Source organism: Micromys minutus, assembly GCF_963924665.1.
Source record: "Micromys minutus genome assembly, chromosome: 13".
In the NCBI taxonomy this organism is placed as follows: Eukaryota; Metazoa; Chordata; class Mammalia; order Rodentia; family Muridae; genus Micromys; species Micromys minutus.
The window spans coordinates 13,247,372-13,269,700 of NC_137982.1; the positions used below are offsets into that span (position 1 = coordinate 13,247,372).

General features: G+C 47.0%; 1 protein-coding gene across 4 annotated transcripts in view; it reads right to left on the reverse strand.

Moving 5' to 3' along the window:
• Positions 1-22,329, reverse strand: part of DENND1A (DENN domain containing 1A) — a 460,146-nt gene that overhangs the window by 21,869 nt on the left and 415,948 nt on the right. For 2 of the 4 annotated variants that reach the window (XM_080927211.1, XM_080927209.1), the window contains exons 19-20: positions 22,166-22,297; positions 751-807 (exon numbers count right to left, since the gene is read on the reverse strand). In XM_080927211.1, the coding sequence (XP_080783337.1) occupies positions 751-807; positions 22,166-22,297 (189 nt within the window). The remainder of the gene's footprint in view (positions 1-750; positions 808-22,165; positions 22,298-22,329) is intronic. The other 2 variants (XM_080927212.1, XM_080927210.1) reach the window with 1 other exon arrangement.

A 22,329-nucleotide genomic window follows, 5' to 3' on the forward strand; every position in this document is an offset into this window, starting at 1 on the left:
TAAAGTTATGTCCCACCATGGTCAAGGTCTGTGTACATGGGAAAAGAAGCTCACAGAAGCTTAGTTAGCACTGATGCTAGAAGTCAAACCAAGGACCCTGCTCCTGTTAGGCAAGCGTTCTGTCCCTGGGCCACATCTCCAGTTAAGGCACTTCTCTTTAAAATACATGTGCTTTTCTCCATGTCCTACTCTGTTCACAGATGTCAGCTGGCTGGTACTGTACTTTGCTGTTTCCCAAGCCTTACTTAGTACTTTTTGTGGGTAGGCATCTCTCTTCGTGAAGCTTAGCAGGGGACAGTACCTGTATCCATTTAACAGGGCACTATGTTTTCTGCTCTTGGGAAGATACAGCAAAAGATATTTTCCAACCAAGACCTAGGGGGAATAAGACCCCTGCTGTCAGACTGCAGCTTCCTCTGTGAGGAAGAGGCATTTGCAGTGAGCCATTAAAGCTCAGTGGCTAGAAATACAGCTCTCCCTGGGAGATTCGCTTAAATGATGCGAAGCTGCACACAGCAGCCTGGCTACCCACCGCTACAGCCTGCAAGTCACTGAGCTGATTCAGAAAAAGGAGAGAGAAGCCCAGAAAATGCAAATACCAGCTCATGCCACGTAGCGAGGGAAGCTGAAAAACCCAATTCCAAGTTTCCTTGTGCCAGGCAGGAGAGTCCATACTCTCGAGGTTTAGTGAGGCCAGGGAAGTGGGGACAGGCAGTGTTAGATGGGGAGAGCACACCACCGGCTACTCACGGGCCTTGAGCGCTGGATCTTGGGAGGCGGCGGCCGAGTGGGATGGAGTCTTTGTTGCTGCATTAAAGTGGAAACTTAAAACATCAGTTCACATTGAGATGGCCCTATGCATCTCTATACATGGCCTGGGAAAAAGTCTCCAGCTATCCACACTAGAGCCTGGAGTCCATGGGGTACCTTCTGCTCCTTACCCACACTGTCCTGTCTTCCCTCTGCTAACTTTCTAGTGCTGGCCTCCTCTCTGGCTTGGATCACCACAACTGTCTCTCAGCAGGATCCCTTGCTCTGATCTTCATTTTCTTTTCAGGCCAGGGAGACTGTAAACTGCAGCATGACATGACACGACAGACACTACACCACACCCACTTTCCTTGACCTCAGCGGGCATGCCTAGATTCCACTAGCAGCACTATGTAGATTTTTCCCAAAGTTCAACTCATACCCAACATGAGAACCTTCAAGTGGTACTGGGCTGATGCCTCACTTCCTATCTGCCCCTAGAGGAGGAGTGACCTCCCTATTCTGATTGGCCTGGCAAATGTGGTCTTGACCTTCAAGGTCCAGTGTAGGTCAGATCCTGTCTCCAGCACTGTAAGGCCTCTGTTGACATGTGACTGGCTTATGGTAGAGCATCTGGCCCCTATCCTCACGTTCTCATTTTAAATAGTCTATTTCTTGGAGGGATCTATTGCTGTGCCTGCAGGAGGGTGAATGGGACTTGGGGAAGGAGGAGACTGTTCTGCTTAACAAATACAAGTTGCTTGGCTTTGGCAGTCAGGATGTGAATCAACAGTGGACTAGCTTCTTAGCTTTCCTCATGAAACTATCCCAACAGCCTGACGACATATTTTGAACACAAGTAAGAAAAGGCAGGCAGAGCAAGGGACAGAAAAGATCTAAGTTCAAGACTGAGGACCTCTAGTTGGCTCTCATCCATTCAGTCACTTAATTCACAAAGATATGCCACTATTAGACAGTGACTACACCAGCAACGGCCAGCACAGGAGCCAATGTCCATATGTGGACATTAGCACCAAGAGGTGCTGAAAGTGTGAAATATACACTAGATTTCAGAGATGTAGGAAAGATGTAAAACATCTCGTTACTAATTTTATAGTGATTTCATGTTGAAATGGTAATACTTTAGGAACTTTGGGTAAAATATGTTATTAAAATTAATCTTACTTGTTCCTTTTACAGAGGTGTGGCTTAAATTATATGTTTTCTCAGCCAGTGCTGGCTGGAGCCTCACTTGGTTTGGTCTCCGCACCTGACAACTAGAAGGCTGGGCCTACGTGGCAGACATCCCTGTAGCCCGAGGGTCTTGGTAGAGCAGCACTCAGGGAGCAGATGAACTGTGGCTTCTCAGATCTTCAGTCATTAGCTGGATGAGGGAATGTTGCCTAGACAAATGGGCATGGCTGCCATGTTTCTTCTTCATGGCTTATAGGAAGTATGTAGGACAGAAGGGCACAGAGCTTCTAAGTCACTTCTAAGGAAGAAGAGGATAAAGAGGGTGTATGGGTTCTCTCTGACCAGGTGACCTGTACTGGCCCTGCCACCTCTTCTACTTCTTTCCTGTTTGGAGTTTTACTGCTGCAAGACCATCTTGTCTTTCCCATTGTCCTCACCATGTGTCACCTTTAACCTGTGTTATTTCCATTCCTGCTGGTGGCAGAGGGCTCAGCAGGCAGCCTCTGGGGTTAGATAGCTTTAGATAGAACCCCAGCTACCCGTTTACTCCCTGTGGGGCATTACATAACTATTTCAAGCTTCTCTCCTCCCATATAAGCAGCATGGGCATCCACATGTCTACCCTCGAGGTTCTGTTAGAAAGGGTTAGTGAGAGCTTGCATACTCCTGGCTGTGGATACCAGTATCTGCCATCATCACCAGCCCAAGACTGGGTGAGCAGTCTTTTCCCCACTTCCAGCCTCCCCTCTCCCAACCCATCTTTTGTGCCTAAAGAAATAAAAAATAAAAACCATGTCCAATCACTCTGCTTGCTGTCTTAAGTCATCCCAGTAGAAGGTGGCTATCTCTCAAGGAGTCTCCTGAGAAACTGGCCCTGTGAGGTGCATTGTCCAAATGGGAGTTGATGTACTCTGGCCACATAAGTATGGGAAATGCTGTGCACTGTCTGGCTTCTTCTGGAGACTCACCATGTTTGTCATCAGAGCCAGAACTGCTGTGTCATATAAACAAACACTTTACACCAACAAATAGCCCTAGCCTAGAAACTTCTTTAAAGGTTGCATCCTAATTTTTTTTTTCTAAGACAGAGGTTTTTTTTTTTTTTTGTGTGGCTTTGGCTGTCCTGGAACTAGTTCTGTAGACCAGGCTGGCTTCAAATTCAAAGATCTACCTGCCTCTGCCTCCTGAGTGCTGCGATAAAAGGCATGGACCGAAATTCTTTAGAATGGACTCTCCATCCATGTGCTGGTTCTTTTATAGCTGAACTTATGAGGGGGTGGGGCAGCAACTTAGTAGCCTTGCCTTCTCTAGAAGCTGGCAGGACTGAGTGGGAATTTAAAGATGCCAAGAAGGGACAATGCAATATAGCTGTCCTGACATGACTAGATAAGATAAAAACAAAGCCCAACCTAAGCAACCAAGAACAGGACCCCTGCTGCCCCTCTGAAATCAGTTTTTTCTGCAGGTTATCATCACTGAGGACAGAACTCCAGGGAAGCTACATGTGAGAAGGAAGGTGTACACCCCAATCTAAAGCACAAAGCTATGGGAACACAGGCGAGGGCCACTTTCCCAGGGTGGCCACTAGGAGGAGAAGGAAGTGCTCTCAGGGCTGTGCATTAAAGTCCCTTGGGGCTAAAGGAGAAGGAAAGTAGTAGCATCAATTATCAAGACACTCTGCCACCATGTGTATGGGACTCTGGGGACCAGTGGGAAGCAAGAAGGCATCTGAAGGACTGACAGAGACAGTGGTGAGCAGTCTTGCTTGGGCTTCAGATTTGATTTGGGAGGGTGCCCTCCTGATTCTCCCACAGAAGCCAGGCTCCATCCGGGCTAGCTTGGTGAACCGTGGGTCTCAGGGTTCTCATCTACGAGCATAAGCAAGGCAGGGCAGAAGGCTTCTGCCTCCTGGGAGAAGAAGTGGCTCCTGGGCCATGGTGGTTGCAGTTTCCCAAATATCCCCTGGACGAATAAATGCCCTAGAGGACAAAGATGGGCATGGGGAAGAGCTGAGAACAGGCTGTAAGGGGCAAATAAATGGTTACAGTTTGGGAAGGAAGAGGGGGCAAAGAAAACTAAAAAAACACACTGCCTTCTGGAAGTCAGCTTTAGTGGGAAGCCAAACCATGGATTGAGGGAACATAACTCAAGAGCAGCATGTTTCTGGATTCAAGGAGACTAAAGAGCTGGGCAGGGTTAGTGACAGCCATTACCATGAACTGGGAGCTCTTGGAACCCCTGCTCCAGCCCTGCTCCACTGGCTGTAGCTCCCTGTAAGCAGCTTTCGGTAGAGCCACAGTGGGACTTGCTCACAAGAAACAGAAGTGAGAGGCAGAGATCCACCGAGTGCCTCCACTGGTATAGAACATGATTCTGAAGCAGTTTGGGCTCAGGCTTCTTAATTTCAAGTTCTCATTCTTATGGTCAAAATGGGAGGCCAGAAAGGCTGTAACACAGAGCAGAACAGGGCCAGGTGGGGCACAGCAATCACATTGTATGTGAACCTTCTTCACACTCTGATGGACATGCAGTTACACAAGCTTTGGGGATCACTGGCTAAGAGTTTTATTAATGGGCTATGGTAAGAAGGGTGGGAACTGGAGGTCCTGAAGGTCAGTCAGCACAGCATACCTGCCTTCCCAAGACCACACTGGAAGGGCTCTTACCCTGGATGCTGATGGAACATGTAGGGCTAAGGCTCATGGAAGAACAAGACAGTACATTCCCTCCAGCAAGATCTGACTTCCATCAGGGAAGTCTTTGTGGGCCAAATCCACAAGAAATAGTCTTTGGGTTAGGAGGACTCTCATCTTCACAGCTCTGCTTCTGTGCAATCAGAACCTCTGGAAGATGTGAACACAAGAGTAGCGAGGTCTGAAATTATGATTGGCACAGAAGTCCCAGAGAAGGGCAGGACTCTGTGGCCTTTGCCAGACTTGGCCTGGCCTTGGGTATTTCTTGTCAGCTGTGTGGGCCAGGTAAGTCTGCTCACTGGATATGAAATTCACATTTACAAAGACAGCATCTGATTTGCAGTTAATTTGTTGATGCAGCAAAACACGTTGTTTCTAAAAGGTCAGGGGGGAAGTGGTGTTGGAATATCAACTTAATTACCTGGGCGGCACGGATGAGCGGGCACCCCGCACAAATGAGTGGGCATCCTGTGCATGGCTATGGGATGGAAAATGTTTATTGGTAGGCACTGACTTGGGCAGGGGGCAGACAGTTTAGTGTACACAAGAAAGGAGGGGGCATCTCGGATGTCTGGGGAGCAGCTTGTATGAGTCATGGGCATTGCCTGTCCATCAGGCACATTAGCTACCCCAGAGTCTTTTACAGGGAGTGAGGGCTGCTGCTTTGGCTACATAGCTGAGGGGAGTTGAAGTCTTGCATGGGGATGCCCAGAGAAGCAGGAGACAGGCCTACAGAAGAGGTCATCATCTTAAGACAATTACTGGCTGCTTGTGGAGGGGGAGTTCTATGATGTCTACACTGGGACTGGGGGCTGTTTAGGAATGGACATGAAATCCCTCCATCCTTAGTGGATGACCATTCTAGGACTATCCCTTTAATGTCCTTGTGAGGTAAAAGTCACATTTCACTGTGGAGAAAAAAGGGACACCAAAGGACATGAAATGTTAGTTAGGAGGTGTGGTAGTCACTGAGGTCGAGATAAATGCTTGATGAAACCCAAGGGCTGTGCATGCCAAGCTTGGGGTATGCAAGAGAGATGGAGAAGAGACAACCTTCCCTGGGAGGATATTTGGAGAGGAATTTTTGCCAGAAAAGGTGGGCATGGCCAATGGGGCAGCTGCCTGTGAGAACTGGTCTCCAAGGCTGGTCCAAAAGATGACTGAAATCATTTCTGTGCCATTTGTGATCTGCATCGTTCCTTCCCCACAGGCTCCATCCAAGAGGCTGAGGGGAAGCTGGCTGGGGCCTGGGTTTCTCAGTTTGTCCTGGGAATGTGCTGGGAACAGAGCAGGCGTGAAAGAATTCACAATTACACTCTGTTGCTATTTAATGAGGGAAGAGTTCACCTGGTTAATTTTCCTGGCTAGTATTCACATCAATACTCTGACCTGTGTGTGAAGCAGACCCTGTTGGGAGGGGAAGACAAAGCTTTCTATGGCTTTACAAAGGGTCTCTGGGCCAGGAGCAAGGCTCTGCTACTCTTTGGGACTGGAAATCTGCTATTATGCAAGGTATGGAAATAAAAGAGGGCTTCTTTTGATATGCCTCCAAAGGGGAGTGTATTGAAGTGATATTTTTGTGGAGTGTTTCCTTTGAAATGCCCAACCAGCTCTCGGAGGCATGGCTCTCTTCTGTCCCCCAACTCCTGTCATTATTTCCAGTTCTCTTTACCCAGCCACGGCTGAGCTGATCCTGCTTGCTGGGGAGGATCAAATGCTTGTCTCTGCTTCAGAGTTTCAGCCAGGCCAGCTCGAGCATACCAGGCCCCAGTGATGTGTTCTGGACCTGAGTGGCTCAGCAGGACATGAGAAAGAAGTGGGGGGATCCTTGGTCCCAAAGCATTTGCAGAGGTAACAAGCTCTTGTCTGGTAGATAGTCTTACAAAAAATGCTGAACAGGAAGGACCCCAACCTCATGGCTGAGGATAGAGTAGCCATCTGCTTGCTGAGAGCTCATCCACACAACACGGTAGGAAGGGGTTTCTCTTTAGAAGAGAAGTAGGGGGTTAGGAGTTTACTTGAAGGACTAGGGTACCCAGAACATGCCAGTGGTGCTGAACAGTCTGGTATAAAGGCTCTGCCAGGGTTGTACTGCATAGGCAGGAAAACAGAAGTCTCTCATCTTCCCTCACAGCATAGTGGAAGACAGACACCTGGGATGCACTTCAGCCTCTGCCTGTTTGTTGCTGACAGGATAGTTTTCATATGCCTACTGCTTGCTGTCCTGAGGTGCCACCTGTGAGAGGGTTGAGAGGGCATCTGGGGACTAAAGGTGGTCCTGAAGGATAGGTGCAGCACTCTTGGAGGGTTCTCCAGAGAGGCTGGGCTCAAGATCCAAGGCTCTCTACCATACCCTGCCTTCCACGCGTGCGTGCTGTGCTGAAAGCCTCTCAGGTCGCTCTGAATAGCCGTGCACTCTTTCCAATGTTGACAGGAGTAGTATTTTGTAGTGGTGCTGGTTAATTTGTAGTGGCATTTGTGGTTTGAAGCCTTGTCAAGATTCTTGATTACTTCCTGTGCAAGGAGCTCTGCTGACGGGGAAGTTCACATGCTGAACAAAAGCAGCCAGGCAGCTGGGAGGGAAGGCTGCATGGTGGCTGGGTGACCCAGCCAGCTTGGGGGACAGTGGCAGGGGAGGGAGGAGGCCCAGACGTGGGGCAGGGGGAGGGGAGCCTTTTGTTTTTAGTTGGTGCAGGTGCAGGGCCTGAATAGGTGGCATCCCATTGGCTGTTGGAGGTCGGGTACCAGATGCGGCTGGTGGCTAGGCAGGGGCAGGGGGCTCTGCTGACTGTACTATTCTTCACCCAGACAGAAGCTGGAGGCAGGTGCCTTTCTGTTCCCTCCACTTGATGGCCATCTGGGATGCCATTGAGGGTGCCTGGGTGACATTGTCCAGGAGTCCCACTGGTGGTGAGGTGAGAGGAAAGACCTCCAGATGTTCTTTGATATCAAGAGGGGATGCTGGCTCTTGGCACATGTTTTGTACCAGGTCTATGCTATAAGCTCAGCAGATAACTGGTCTCAAGAATGCTACAGAGAAGGCAACATTGCTTTAAAAGGCAGAAACAGTGAGACAATGTGGCTCAGTGTCTTATCTAGACCAAGCCTCACAGCTAACAGGTGGTACTGACACAATTTAAGCCCAGGTATGCCCACAAATGCACACACCTTTCCTGATACACATCACACACAGAACAGTGGAAGGCAGATATTGACATATGCTCTGTGAGCCAGGGCACTGCTCTCCCAACCCCCACGATGGTGTTCCCTGATGTCCTGGAGCTCTCTATTCCGTGAAGTCTGCTCAACCCCATGGGAAGGGCTGTCTGAAAAGCTGCCTGCATTTCTCTAGGCTTGTGCCCTGCTTGGTGAGAGTTTGCTTAGTACATTAAGGGCCAGGGCCAGCTCAGCAAAAAGCAAGACTCATTTATCATCTCTGGAATGGTGTCCACTCCAAACAGTACAGCAGTAGGAAATAAAAATAAAAGCTTCCACCTAATTTTGCAGTGGTACAGATAAGAAAACTCCATAACCTCTTACTTCCCAGCCCAAGAGAACTGGTCAAATCCCTATGCTCAGCAAGCTGTCGAGACCCAGGCCTTGTCCCCATGCCCTCGCCTCTTAGCCCATCACAAGTAGCCCTCAGAGCAGCTGCTCTATCTCACTGTGCCTATGTCCTTTCCAGCACACACTGGTCCTACACAGTCACGCACCCACCTGATGACATCGTGCTACCCTCAGGGCTGCTTTCCCTGCGTGCTCTTCATTCTTCCCGCTCCTAAGAGTGGGGCATCTCACCTCCTCTCTTCCCTAAGTGGGGCAGTCTTTAGTGGTGGTGGTGGGGTTGGGAGTTCACAGAGACTTCTGGTTTCTGGTACAGGCCTGTCTATGGTAACAACAGTACAAATGTCCACCCATGAGGGAGTAGGTCCTTTCAGGCCTTTACCAAGTACCTGCACCAACAGGTTATCCCTATCACTAGGGTTACCTTATCTTTAGCACTAGTAACATTCCTGGATTGCTTCTGATCAGGAACACCTCACACCTTCTTTCTGAGGGTTTCTCTTGTGTGTATTACTTGGAACTCTGTAGACCAGGCTGGCCCCAAAGTCACAGAGATCCACCTGCCTCTTGAGTGTGGGGATTAAAGTGTGTGCTATCACCGTCATGCCGGGAACAACCGTAACCTAGAGGAATCTTAGCTTACGAGGCTGAGCTCTAAGGCTATTTCCCAAAGTAAGAGCCTTTCTCCTTCTTTCTTTTCTTTTAGTGGAATGCAGGTATAGAAGCATTAAGAAGCTTAGATATGAAATATCCCAAAATTTCCCCAGTGTGTCTGTTAAAGAAAGACAGTTGGGTTTGCTAGACAGTGGAGTGAATCTTTCTTTTTCCATGTCTAGGAACAAATGAATGGAGAACTTGGTTTAAAATTCCTGGACCCTGGAATACATTCCTATCTGTGTCAGAGTCTACCATCCAGAGCCTCAGCAGAGTTTAAAATCCCAGCTAATAGGTTAACAACTGTTTTTCTTCAGCTTCAAATGAAGAATATCAGAAGGCTGGGGGAATATGCAGCTTTCCAATTTGTACGGACTGCACACAGCTCCCTGCAATGTGTGTTTGACAGGACTGACATTTTGTACCGCTGTGAGATGGGAAAACGTGTGACATTTTTATTCATGGTGGCGTACGCCCTTGTAATGATCAGCTCTGGTCGGTGTGCTTACCGCAGCAGCCCCGAGCCCTCGGAGAACAAACAGGAGCCCAAGGTGCCAGCAGTTCCACTGCCTTATTAAACACTGCCAGGATCCTAACGAAGACCAACTGCTGGAAAATCTCACTGTCAAATCCTCAAGGACACTGTCAGCGCACAGCTAACTGCATATATTTTTCATTTAAAATACTGAAATCCAGCATTGTGCCATTACAACCAAGGGGAGGGGTGCCCACTCCAGCCATCCTGTCAGCGACTTCTCCTGAGCTCCAGATGTTGGAGCCAGATGCCCAGTGGGATTCAGAGCTCAGAGAGAGGTGGAAGAGATGGACACAGACTTTGTGAAAACCCAGCCCTACTTTCATGGTGGGGGGCTGAAAGTTACAGGGTTCCCAGAAGAGTCACTTAAAAAGTCTACTCACTAGCAAGCCAAAGTGAATCTGCATAATTAGAAAATCCTTTTGGCCCAGCCAGCCATCTTCCTGGAGGTGCAACCCCTTACATCCTGCAACTTGGTGCTAATCAGCCTTCTGCTCAGCAGCAGACCTCAAGACATCTGCAGGAACACACGGCCACAGTAGGTGTCACACCTTGGCAGAAAGGATGTGTGTCAAGGTACCCACCTGCGATCTCACCAGTTGCCTCCAACCAGAGGCCTCAAGGTCACCAGGCTGGAGAACTCTCCCTCCCTTCTGGTGGTCAGCTGATGCATGCTGATGGATGGAAGCCAGTTCACCTGGCAGCTCCTTGCAGCCCCTACAACTATTAAACTAGGTGATTTGGTTATGGCTATACACTAATATATTGATGCATTTATTTTGTAAATATGCATTATTTATACAGTGCCTCTATATCTATACTCCAGCCCATATGCACCATGATATGGCACTATTTATTTATGGGATCCTTGGTATAAAAGGCCTAACAAGCAGCACGGTGTGGTTCCTATGGGTTTGCAAAAATGGTCAATGGCTGGCTTGAAACGACCCATGTTCTCTACCCAGCATGGCACAGGCTTACATTTTTAAAGCCATGTCTATATGTTGGTTTAACATAACATCCTGGGATGGTGAAGAGCTGACCATCTGGAGAGGGAGACCGCAACAGCCTGGAATGGAAGGGGGGAAGCCATGAGGAGTTGAATAAAAATGCACATGGCTGGGAGAAGAAACGGGGCTGTAAGGGCAGGAGGGCTGCACCCATTTTATTGAAGGAAGCACTAGAGCTCTCAGCTTGCCTGTGCCACGTGTGCAGCCCCTCTCACAGGCTGTGCGGCAAACCTCAACTGAGTCTGTTGAGGAGACATATATCCAGTGTCTAGCTTTGTGTCGCTCTGCTTCCAGCTCCAATAGTTCCCGTGGAGGGCACTTATCTGACTGTTTGGCTCTGCCTATGGGTCTCCACTCATGGACTCAGCACCCTTGGTTGAGCTCTTCAAGCTCACCTGAAATATTAGTAATGTCCTTAGTGGTCTTTCTAACTTACCTATTCTGTCTCAGTAATTCAGGTCTCAGGTGTCAATCCCTTGAACATAACCTGTTCCTGGCTCCAAGTCACTCCTGGGGTATAATTTAAACTCTCCCAAAGCCTGGCTACTGCCCAGCTCTGGTGTCCATATTGGCCCCTATTTCTCTGAAGTTCATTCTCTTGTCTGAAATGCTCACCCCAACTCTGGCTCTATTTAATATATGACAAGTTATTATGGGGATCCTCCCTCTCTAGATCTAGTTGGAATGGTCCCTTCTTTAAGATGCCTGCTCTGTTCTCTACTCCCAGCACTTGTGCTCACTATGACCAGTACATTCCCATTAACATTTTGTTTCTTCTTTGTAGCATTTGTGGATTTCGTCTCCCAGCCACTAAGCCATGAAGGCAGAAAACATCTCATTTTCTGTGACCCAGGGGCGTCTGCACCTGTCATGCCTTAAACATGTCAGATGAGTGAAGGGGTAAGTTCATGAAGCCCTGAAAGGATTAGTGCTGTGCTGGCAGAAAGACCAAGGCTTCAGATTGTCTGCTTATAAGATGGAAGTGATGGCAGAAGGTGGGCATGCAGCCTTGGATATAGAAAACTGCTGCTACCCCCTAGCTCTGTCAGGTGGAGAAGAGGAAATGAAAACATCCATGTTTCTGCTGAGCACATTGCTAGGCACTTGGTTCAGATAATGCCTGTGTTAAAGCAACTGGTGTTAGGACACAGTAAAGTTCTAAGTACAGGCAGAAGGCATGAGTCTCAGACAGGAAAGAAAGTAATGCAGCAAAGTGACCAAATGCCCGGGGAAGCAGGCAGAGCTGATGAAGAGGGCTTGCTGGAAGGTGAGGAGAGCCTAGGTTCTGGCATTGAATGGGTATACCTAGCTTGAACTCTTGCCTTGATCAGGTTGCTTGACCTCCCTAGGAAAAACATTTGCATCCACTGTGTACAGCTGTTGAAAGATTAAGTAACAGTACCATGAAGCTAGGAGAGGGGTCTGTTCCAACACAGCAGGTTCACAATATTATGAGAACCTCCTCAGAGCATCTGATCCCTTCTTATACTACATCTCTTGGTTGGTCCTGTGACTCCCTTCTCAAGTACATGGGTAGGTTAATAATTCCCCTGCATAGGCAGTGTCCAGATCATGCCTGGATGCAAGATATGTGATAAGTAGTACCTGGCACACATAATGGCCACTGAGCAGAACTTTCTGCCTAGCCAAGGACACCAAGAGCCAGGCAGTGGTGGTGTACACTGTTAATCCTAGTACTTGGGAGGTAGAGGCAGCTGATCTCTGAGTTCAAGGTCCACCTGGTCTATAGAGGGAGCTCTAGAACATCTAGAACTGTACAAAGAAACCCTGTCTTGCAAAACCAAAATGAAAAAAAAAAAAAAAAAAAAAAAAAAGAGAGAAGAAAGTGACAATAGGAGACACCATAATAAAAGTGGTGTTAGAAACTGCAGGCACATCATCCCTAGGGTTCTCCACCAGGTGATGCTAGAAGTCAGCACCTTGGAAGGGCATTATCTATGGAAAGGAAGGAAAAGATACAGTTCCCAGGCACAGAACTCATTCAGACCAGAACAAGAATTTCAACTGGTCAGGCTGCTCAGATTCTATTCCTTGGTAGTTTTAGTTGGACCTTTCTTGAGGTCATACCTTGGGCTAATACAACTGTTTAAAAGGTAAGCATTCTCCAATTAAGCACTGGATAAAGCAAGTGCTGACTACCCTTAGTTTAGGACTAGGAAGTGTACTGCTCACCCTAGAAAGGTCTAAACAGCAGCCAAATGTAGTTTCTGTAGCTTGGAGCCTTCCCCATACAACTAGGACATGGCCGGAAGAAGCTGCTCCCACTGGTGTTTGGTTAAAGACTGTAGTCTAGTTACTGAACACTGCAGCCAGATTGTAGTGACATGCTCAAGCTGACACTGAAGAAGTGACAGGTCCCTATGGGATGCATAGGAGAACAAGACTGAGACCAAAACAGTTGGGGTTTAAATGCAAATGGCAGACAAGGCCTTGGGGATGCCTCTGAGCTTGCTGACTTTGAATCGGGAGCTACAGGACTGGGGATTCTGTGACATAAGCAGTCCAGTGCCTGCAATGCCTGCTTTTACAGAGGGGCACAGTCCTGGCTATGACTGCTGTCCCGTCACTCCTTTCACCTGGGACCCTCAGTTCTAATCTCCCTGGATGGCACACACTGACATGGCCACATGCCTGTCCTCTCCCTCCCACTTTTCTTTTTTTTTTTCTTTCTTTTCCTTTTTTGTTTTCTTTTCTTTCTTTCTTTCTTTTTTTTTTTTTTTTTGAGACAGGGTTTCTCTGTGTAGCCCTGGCTATCCTGGAACTAACTCTGTAAGGTGACCTTGAACTCAGAGATCCACCTGCCTCTGCCTCCTGAGTGCTGGGATTAAAGGCATTCATCACCATGGCCTGGTACTTTTTCTTTCTTTCTTTTTTTTTTTTAATCTGGTGTTCTGCTTGATGTCTGCCTTTGACTCTGTGTGCTCTTGTGATCGTAGGTTCCCCTTAGCTGGGTAAGAGCTTTTCTCTGGAACAGGCCAAGAGGCAAAGATACGTTCCTGTTGAGTCTCCTGCATACTGTTTGATCTAGTCCTCCTCCTTTTGAGAACCACCTTCCAGCTCCTTTGCAGGAATCACTCCTTTATCTGAGGTGTGTGCACTCATGGGATGTGTTCACCGTGCAGGAGACCCCTAAGCCGTGCTGACTGGTTAGGAGACAGGCTCAGAATCCAAGCTAGTTCAGTCATAGTCATACCTCGTGTGGAAGTTACTTCTAGGTAGAAGAATGTGTTCTGCAGTGGTAAGTCATGTGACTACTGCACAGGAGAGTGTTAAGAGTGGCACTTGAAAAAGTGGGGGAAAGGCCTGGCTAACTTGATTTGGTACCAGAATTAGACCACAATCCCAGCTGATAGGAATCAGCAAATATTTTTTGGAAACTGAATTTGGAAATATCTCTTGAGAGTCCATATACCCCAATCAATATAAATTTCTAATATAAGCCCTTTCTTGGTCTTCAGGGCTGGACTGGTACTTGACCTAGCCAATACCAGTCAACTCCTACACATGCCCACACACTTCTCCTGTATTCACCTCCTTCACACACACCAGGAAAGTACCCAGCATGCTTTTGAGATTAATGGTGGATTTGGCTTATAGTATCTCCACCAGGTGCAGAATACCAGTATACTTGTTTTGGCGCCAACGGAGACACAGAAATGTTAAGGAGGGCCTAAGGTCTGGAAGGTAACCAGAAACAAAGCCTTATTGTGGTTCCCTATCCTGAGATCCTGGGCCACTGGCTCAGTTTCTGCAGCAGATTAATAGTATGCACCCATCAAGAAATCACCATGTTGTTGGCAGAGCTGGGGAAGATCCAAGCTTCAGGTCAGAACATGGCCTGAAATGAACTGACTTCTGCTTCTGAGCTGCACACTCTGGGACAAGTCCTTATTATCTTCATGCCTGTCCTGTTCTCAGAAAGAAGAATAAGCCCTGAGACTCATCTTCAACAAGAGGGCCTGGTGGATCATGTGGCTTGGTCCCCTGAAATGGCAGCAGCAACTGTGGCAGCTGAAGCTACCCCAGGTTTCAGCACAGAACCTGGTAGGTAGTGAGAAATCCAGTGCTACCCTTCTCCCTCGGCTGCTCTTAAGAACAGCCAGATGCCAAGTATGTAAGATAGGTGCCCTTAGGTCCCAGGAGGAGCGGGTGGTAATGGAGATGGACTGACACCTTGACTTTCAGATCTATCCTTCACCTGTGCTGAGTGGAACTGGTGCTGTTTGATAGGTGCTATTCTGAGGCAGGGTTCAGAAGACTGCTTCCACACTATACCAGGAGCTCTGCTCACACTGCTGAGTTCTCTAGTACTGCAAGCTCCCCCAAACAAGAGGAGTGCTTCTTAAGGAGACCACACTGTATGTTGCAACAGAAGTCTACTGACTTTCTATCTCAGCCTCTGAGTTTCTATCATATGGCTCTCTTATTATTAGGACTGACTGACTCATTGGTGAGTACATGTGAAGTGTGTGTGCATATGCATGTGTGTAGGTGTGCACACCTACTGGCCTGTGCATATGTGGAGGCCAGATGTCTATGGATTCAATAGCAGGTGTCTTCCTCAACTACACTTCACCTTGTGTTTTGAGACAAAGTCCTTCAGTGAGCCTTGAGTTTGAAGTTTGGGCTAGACTAGTTGGCCAGCAAGTCCATAGGATCTGCCTGGACAGGCCCACTGAGCCCTGGGGGTACTGACACATACATGGTTCACTGACTTTTTACAATAGTATTGGGGATCAAATTCAGATCATCACATTTGCATGGCAAGCACTTTACAACCGAGCTAACTCTCCAGTCCCCGAATATGTGGTTTTTGAGTCTTCCCTATGTGGTCTAGACTGGCTTCATACTTCGGCAATCTTTCTGTCTCAGCCTCTTAAGTTCTGGGATTGCAGGCCTGATGTCTGCAATTTATATTTTTATGTAACTCAGAGATGGGGGCCTCTTCCTCTGACAGCTCTTCCCTCCCCCTCTTGAATTGGTCCATGTGACCTTGGGGTGTAGGTCCTCTGACTTGTCTCACTTTCCCACGGAGCATTTATGATTGACCTTAGGACTTCATAAAGACACAAAAGTACAATGTGACAGGATCCATGTTCTTAACACTCAAAGCTGTCTCAACTTGTAAATGGATCCTTATTTATGGAAAGGGAATTTGCAAGTAGTTTTTGAGCACTAATGGATAATTCACTCCCCAGACCCCCATGAACAAAAACTATAAGTATAGCGACTGAAACCAAGTAACTTGAGGTACACGTAGGAAGAAGTCAAGCAATAGTTAATTAGTTACAGTCAGACTTAGTCATCTATGGTAATAACAAAACCAGTGTGTGTTTACAGACTGCTAGCTCCATGCCAGGTCCTTTTGAAAACTGTGGACCTCAAAGAGGTTTATGTTATCATGGGGGAAGATAGGTCCTAAAGAGATGATCAAAAGACTGTGTGACAGAGTGGTGTGTGCAGAGTCCTGGGGTGGGGTACAGAGAAGGATCTAGAGGTTCTTCTCCTGGCTTCCTACAGGAGCCAGGAGGCTTAGAAAGGGATATGCTCTGAGTTTGGACACAGAGGTAAAGGACCTCCTGGGTCAGGTCAAGGGAGAATATGGAATCATTACGGAAGACTAGGAACATGGTAGAGAGACAGTTGTCTGCAAGGTCATGGGGTACTGCAGTGGGAGTGCCTATCAGAAGGCATTGTGCACGTGAGTTGTCATTTGGCCTGCTGTCAAGGCCGTGAGAGGGGTAATGGAGAGGGAAGGACTGAGCAGTGTTCAGGGTTGGTGTGGGTGAGGTTCTGAGGTAGGAGATGATGATATGGAAGGAGTCTGGCAGGGACTGTATGTTCAAGTTGGAGGGTCTGTGTTTGAGGTGTCACGAGAACACAGGACACATCTGGAGGTTTGAGTGAGTGAGGAATGGCACTTCCAAGGAACTCCTCAGGACACTCAGAGCCAAGGGCTTTGAGGACATTTCTTGGTTTGGTAGCATTTTCAGCTCAGCATAAGACAGGCAGGCAGTAAAGGTGCTGGGGAGAGGGCTCAGAGGTTAAGAGCACTGACTGCTCTTCCAGGGGTCCTGAGTTCAAATCCCAGCAACCACATGGTGGCTCACAACCATCTGTAATGGGATCCGATGCCCTTTTCCGGTGTGTCTGCAGAGAGCTGCAGTGTACTTACACAAATTATATATATATATATACTGGCAGTAAAGGACAAGCTCATGATTATGGCTGTGTTTCCAGAGCTGGTCTTAGGATGGTGCTCAAACCTCTGTCACAGCTCACCACAGAGCTACCATGGTATTGGATTAGGATTCTGGTTTAAACAACTTTTACAAATTTTAAATTAAGGGTCAGGCATGGTGGTCTATGCCTCAATCCCAGGCAGAGGGAGGAAGATCTTATCAAGTTCAAGGCCAGCCTGGTCTATATGGCAAGCAAGCTCCAGGATAGCCAGGACTTTGCTTCAACAAAACAAAACAAACTTAAATTATTTTACATGAATGGGCATTTTGCTTGTACACATGTCTATGCCCCATGTGCATGCCTGGTGCCCATGGAGGTCAGAAATGGATGGTAGATTCTCTGGAACTGGAGGTACAGATGGTTGTGAGCCTCTATGTGGCTGCTGGGAATTAAACTCAGGTCCTTTGGAGGAGCAGCCAGTGCTTTAAACCATTGAGACATCACTCTAATCTCTAAGGAGCTTTTGAAACTTTACATTAAAAAGTTCATAATGTTCAAAATGAAGGAGGTGAGAGGTATATTTCTAGATGTATGTTTTGGATTCTGTACATTGAAAAACAAGCAATTACTCATTTTGCAGACCATTGACTTGTGGAAAACAAAGCAAGTCTGGAAGGTCTGAGAACTGGTCCTCCCACTTCTTTCTCAATGAGACTTGGCAGCCAGCACTCAGGGCTAGCAGCAAGCATTTGTTCAGTTCTCTAGCGGGGAGGGAGGGTCGCACTCAGCCACGAGAAGCAGAGGAGCTGTGCTGGTTCAAGAGTAGACACAAGTGAACCATGCCAGCACTGCCAATCTGGTTTCCTCACAGCTCACGGTCATGCTGCATTTCAGGGAGCACAAATATTCAAGTACCCGGTAGCTTGGCCATTTGACTAGATGCAGAGAACAGCTCCAATAGAAGGAGCCACCTCCGCTGACTTCTGCCAAGGGAGAAGGGTCATAGCATGATGTTGTTCCTGTGGGTGCTCCCACTCTGCTGGGGAGGACCCTGCTTCCTCAGCTCGTCTAAAGCCAGGGAGGAAGTCCCATTTCCCATCTCAGAAGAAAGAAACATGGGATTTAAATGTTTAGCCTGTCTTCTCTGTCTTTTTACCTCTATCTGGAGAGAAGAGCTTCTCTGGGGGCCTGGGAAGGGATTGGACATGCCCTGTCCTCCCTTCCATAGATCCCCCTTAGTAGGTGTTTTGGAAGCAGTGTGCCACTGTTTACTGATCCCGTGAGGCGTGACTCAATCTTTTAAATTCTAAAGCAATGGCATTTAGCCTTAGGACTCATGAAGTATTCTCCTTTCACTGGTTATTTCTTTTGAGTCAGCATCCTATGTAGCCCAGGCTGGACTTGAACTCTGATCTTCCTGCCTCTATCCCCCTCAAGTGCTAGAATTACAAAGGTGTAACATTCTGCCTAGCTTTAATTAACCTTTATTTAAAAGGTTTGCATTTCAGGGGCTGGCAAGATGGTTCAGTGGGTAGAGGTGCTTGCTGCCCATCCTGACAATTTGTTTGATCTACAAGATTCACATGGTGGAGAGAACTGATTTCTGCAAGTTGTTCTCTGACCTTCTCTTTCCTCTTTCTCTCTCCTCCCCCCCTTTCCTCTCTTTCTTTCCCCTCCCCCTCCTTCTTCATTTGTAGGCCCATCTCCATCATTATGTCCTACAAGGGTGGAGGCTGGGTGCTTGCTTATCTTACAGTGTGTAGATGAAACAGTGTGTATGCAAATAGAGGCCTAGTCCCAGCTTTGAGGAGAGCAGTGGATAGGAAACTGTCTTTTCTCCCTGACAGTGGCTTCTCCTGGCATTGGAATCCCCTCTTGTCAACTACTCCCATACTGTTGTGGACTCTGCAGAGGGCCTTTTGCTGTCACCCTGTAGGATGTGTCCATTGGGACTATCCTGCCTAGGCACCAGTACCAGGACTGTCATGTAGAAATGTTAATGTCACTATCACACAGGTTTTCACAGTCTGGAGGAGTGAACTTTTTGTTTGTTTTATTTTGTTTCATCTTACTAATTACTTTTGAGACACAATGTTATGTGTATCCCAGACTGGCTTCAAACCTGTGTTGTTCCTGCCTTAGCTTCCCAAGGCCTAAGACTATAGACATGTATTACTAAATCCAACTCTAGTTAAGTAAGTGGACTTGAAAAAATCCACAGGAATGTAAGCCCAGAGTGAGAATGTTCGGGGGTTAGCATGTGTGATCTGACTGGGGTTTGAGTCAGACTGCTTAGAGTGTCCATACTGATAATGTGGTTCTGAGCAGGTCCCTTCAGGTCTTTCAGCTCTTGATCCATAAAACAAGGTCAATAGTCCCTGCCTTCATATAAGACACTGTGAGTCCTGTTCCTCCACCCCCAAGAAGAGGATTTATATACTAGGGATATATGAAGAGCACTGGTGAGTCATAAGTGAACATTTAAACTTTATTATAGATTAGAAAAAGTGGACTAGTATGCTAAATCTGTGACTATAGAGACACTGTAAGATGAAGCTACAGTCTGGATGCATGCCAGGTTCAAACGGTTTAGAGAACAATGTGCAAGTACGGATGCAGCAGCAAACACAGAATGTAGCAAACATTTTTCAACTCTTAGAACTCCTAAAACTCTGACTGGGCAGAAGGACTGTACTCCTGCCATCAATGGCCCATCAGAGAAGGTCCTAGGGAAGAAGTGAAAGGTAACCACCCAGGGGCAAAGCTGGAAAGAATTTAAAAAAAAAAGGGGTGTCTGTGGTTTCTCTATCCCCCTCCTCCCTGCTAATCTGTCACCTAATAAGAAGGGGCCCGGTTCAAGTGAGCTAGCTGGCGGTTCACTTACAGCAAACTGATTAAGAATGTTCAACCAACAGCAGACTGTAGACCTTTCCAGAGAAAATAAATAGAGTGTAGACTGTATGCAAATGTGTTTGTCACTTTGACAGCACGTCTCAATTAAGGCATCTCGCGGCTGTGGGTAGGCTCTGTGGCTGCAGCTGGAAGGGAGAGCCCGCTGCATGGCTGATACTAGGGGCTTGACCTTAATCCGTATGCATGCATTAAAAAAAATTCCTGCCTTCCTGTATACTTGCATAATGCTGGCAGCCACGTGAGGGAAGTGACAAACGGGGGATGGGGGAAGCCACTTTCATCCTCTCCAGTTTGCAGACCTGTGAAGGCACAGACAGCTCTTATTTCAACAGAGTTTGGGGTGGCTTTTTAATTGTTTATCCCCCACCCGTGTGAGCACACACACTCTTATTCTGCATTTAGCTGGGAATGACATTAAAGCATCTCTCTATTTCTTGCTGAAATGGGAAGAAGGTCTCTCTATTTCACATAGGGCCTCCTTTTTTGTGTGTTTTGAAAATGGAATGTTTAACACCATGAATTCCCTCTCCCCCGCCTCCTCTTTCTCTGTAATGGGCTCCCAACTCCAATGAGGGTTCCTTTCATGGGCAGGTTCGCATGTGCAGGAATGAGGACAAAGGAAAGCAGGGAGCTGACTCTGGAATGCCATGCTGGTGACAACCAGGGCTGTGCTTACGGCAAACATGGGCAGAAACTAGGGTGCAAATCACTCCAACAGGGCCTGAGCCCCAGAGGAGGAAGGTCCTCAGGGTGCAGACACTGGCACGCTTTGAAGAGAATGGCTAGTTAGTCAGCTCTTCTGCTTTACAGAAGGTGCCAGGTTCTATGACACCCCTTGAAGTATAAAATTAGAAGAGGTGCAGATTTCCTCAATTGACGAGGTGTGGACACATTACCTGAAAAGACTGATTAGAAGAGAATGATTTCATGTGTCTGTTTATGGTTTGCAATAAGAACCCACAGTGGCTGTTTTGCTAATTCTTTTTCCTTTTACACTTTTATTTTTCTTGTATGTGGGTTTGCTTATGTATGTGGGGTATGCACGTGCCCAGGCCCAAATGTGGAAGTCAGAGGACAAATTGGGAGAGGTGCTTTTCTCCTTCTATCATGAAGTAGCTGGGGACTGAATTCAGGTTTGCTGTGGGCATCTTTACCTGATAGCCATCTCAAGGGCTTTGTTCTCTGTATTTTTAAATAGTTCAATGCTTGATACATAATGGCACCTGATAAATACCTCTTAAAATAAGAAATGTTTTGTATTTTTGGTTGTGAGCCTAGCCTTTAACAGCTGAGCCATCTCTCCAGCTTATAAGAAATGTTTTAAATGACAGATTCTAGGTCCTTTTTGAGGTAAAATAGCAATCTCACTAACAGTAAATAGAAGTCACACAGACAGTCATACCTACACATATGTAGCAGGTGCGCATGCTGATCCTCCAACAACTAGAGGTGGGGTGCTGTCCCTGACATTGTTGCTTGCCTGTGGATTCTGTTCCCCTATCCAGGCTGTCTTGTCTGGCCTCAGTGGGACAGGATGTATCTAGTCCTGCAGTAACTTGAGGTGCCAGGGGAGACCTCTCCTTTCTCAGAGATGAAGGGGAGGGAGGGATGAAGGAGGAGTCATGTGAGGGGTGGACTGGGAAGAGAAGGGTCTGCAATTGGGATGTAAAGTGAATAAATAGATTAATGGGGAAAAATAAAAATAAACATAGAAAGTAAAATCTAAAAACAAAACAAAAAGACAAACCCTCATACAGACTAGCTTTATCATTCATCCAGGGAATGGCTAAAGAATCCAATGACTTAAGCTCAGTAGTACAACACAGCTTGCTGTGCAAGCACCAGGTCCTTGGTCAGAGCCCCAGCACCAGACAAACAAACGACGACTGTGACAAGTAACCTTGCAAACTGTGACAACAGAACCATATTTCAGATACCAAATCAAACCAAAAGCACTGAAGGCCACACACTACACATTTATATTTATAAATTAGACTAGTTGATTGAAGAGAAGTAGGGAAGGATACATAATCCTTTTAATTGAAAATATAACCACAGGTATAAAATGGATGAAAAATTCAATTTCTCTAAAGAGTACAATGTATTAATTAAGAGGAAAGAAATAAAATCAAATGAATAGACAATTCTTTTAAGCACTCAGGTACTTGCAAGCAGTTGGGTAAAGAGTTGGATCTCTAGAACCAAAGCATGGTTGTTTACTCAGAGAAACACAACCCCCAATATTGATTTTCAAGGAGTACATTAATAAAGAACTCCTAATTGACTTTTTTATAAAGCCTTTGCTTGTTGCCTTTTATTTGAAGGTGCAAAGAAGGGCCTGGATGCCAAAGTGCTCTAATGAGATGCTTAGATAACAGACACCTTAAATGCAGTGCCTAGGAGGGGAGACAGCAAGTACATTTAATGACTCCATCTACCAGGGGAGCTAGTAATGTTCAGTGCCATGTTGTTCCCACCCAGATTTCTGAAAATTCATCTTCAAAATATGTCAAACGTGTGATGGTGTAAAGATCATGGAGTTGCTTTCTGGAGAGCTGGGTGCAAACCCGTGACCTGCTCACACTCCACCTTCTGATACAACAAAACCATAAGACCCAAACAGCCCGGTGAAGAGACAGAACACATACCTGCCCAAAGTGGACTGTGATTGGTCTCCGGTCTTCTCGAAGTTTGGGGTCCTTGGCCTCTGCCTGTGGGGATGGTATGGTCTTTGGCAGTGGATCTTCTGCAGAGGATGTACAGCCGTTCTCAGTGATGTCCTGTGGGAAGAAGGGAGGTCTAGGCTCACACT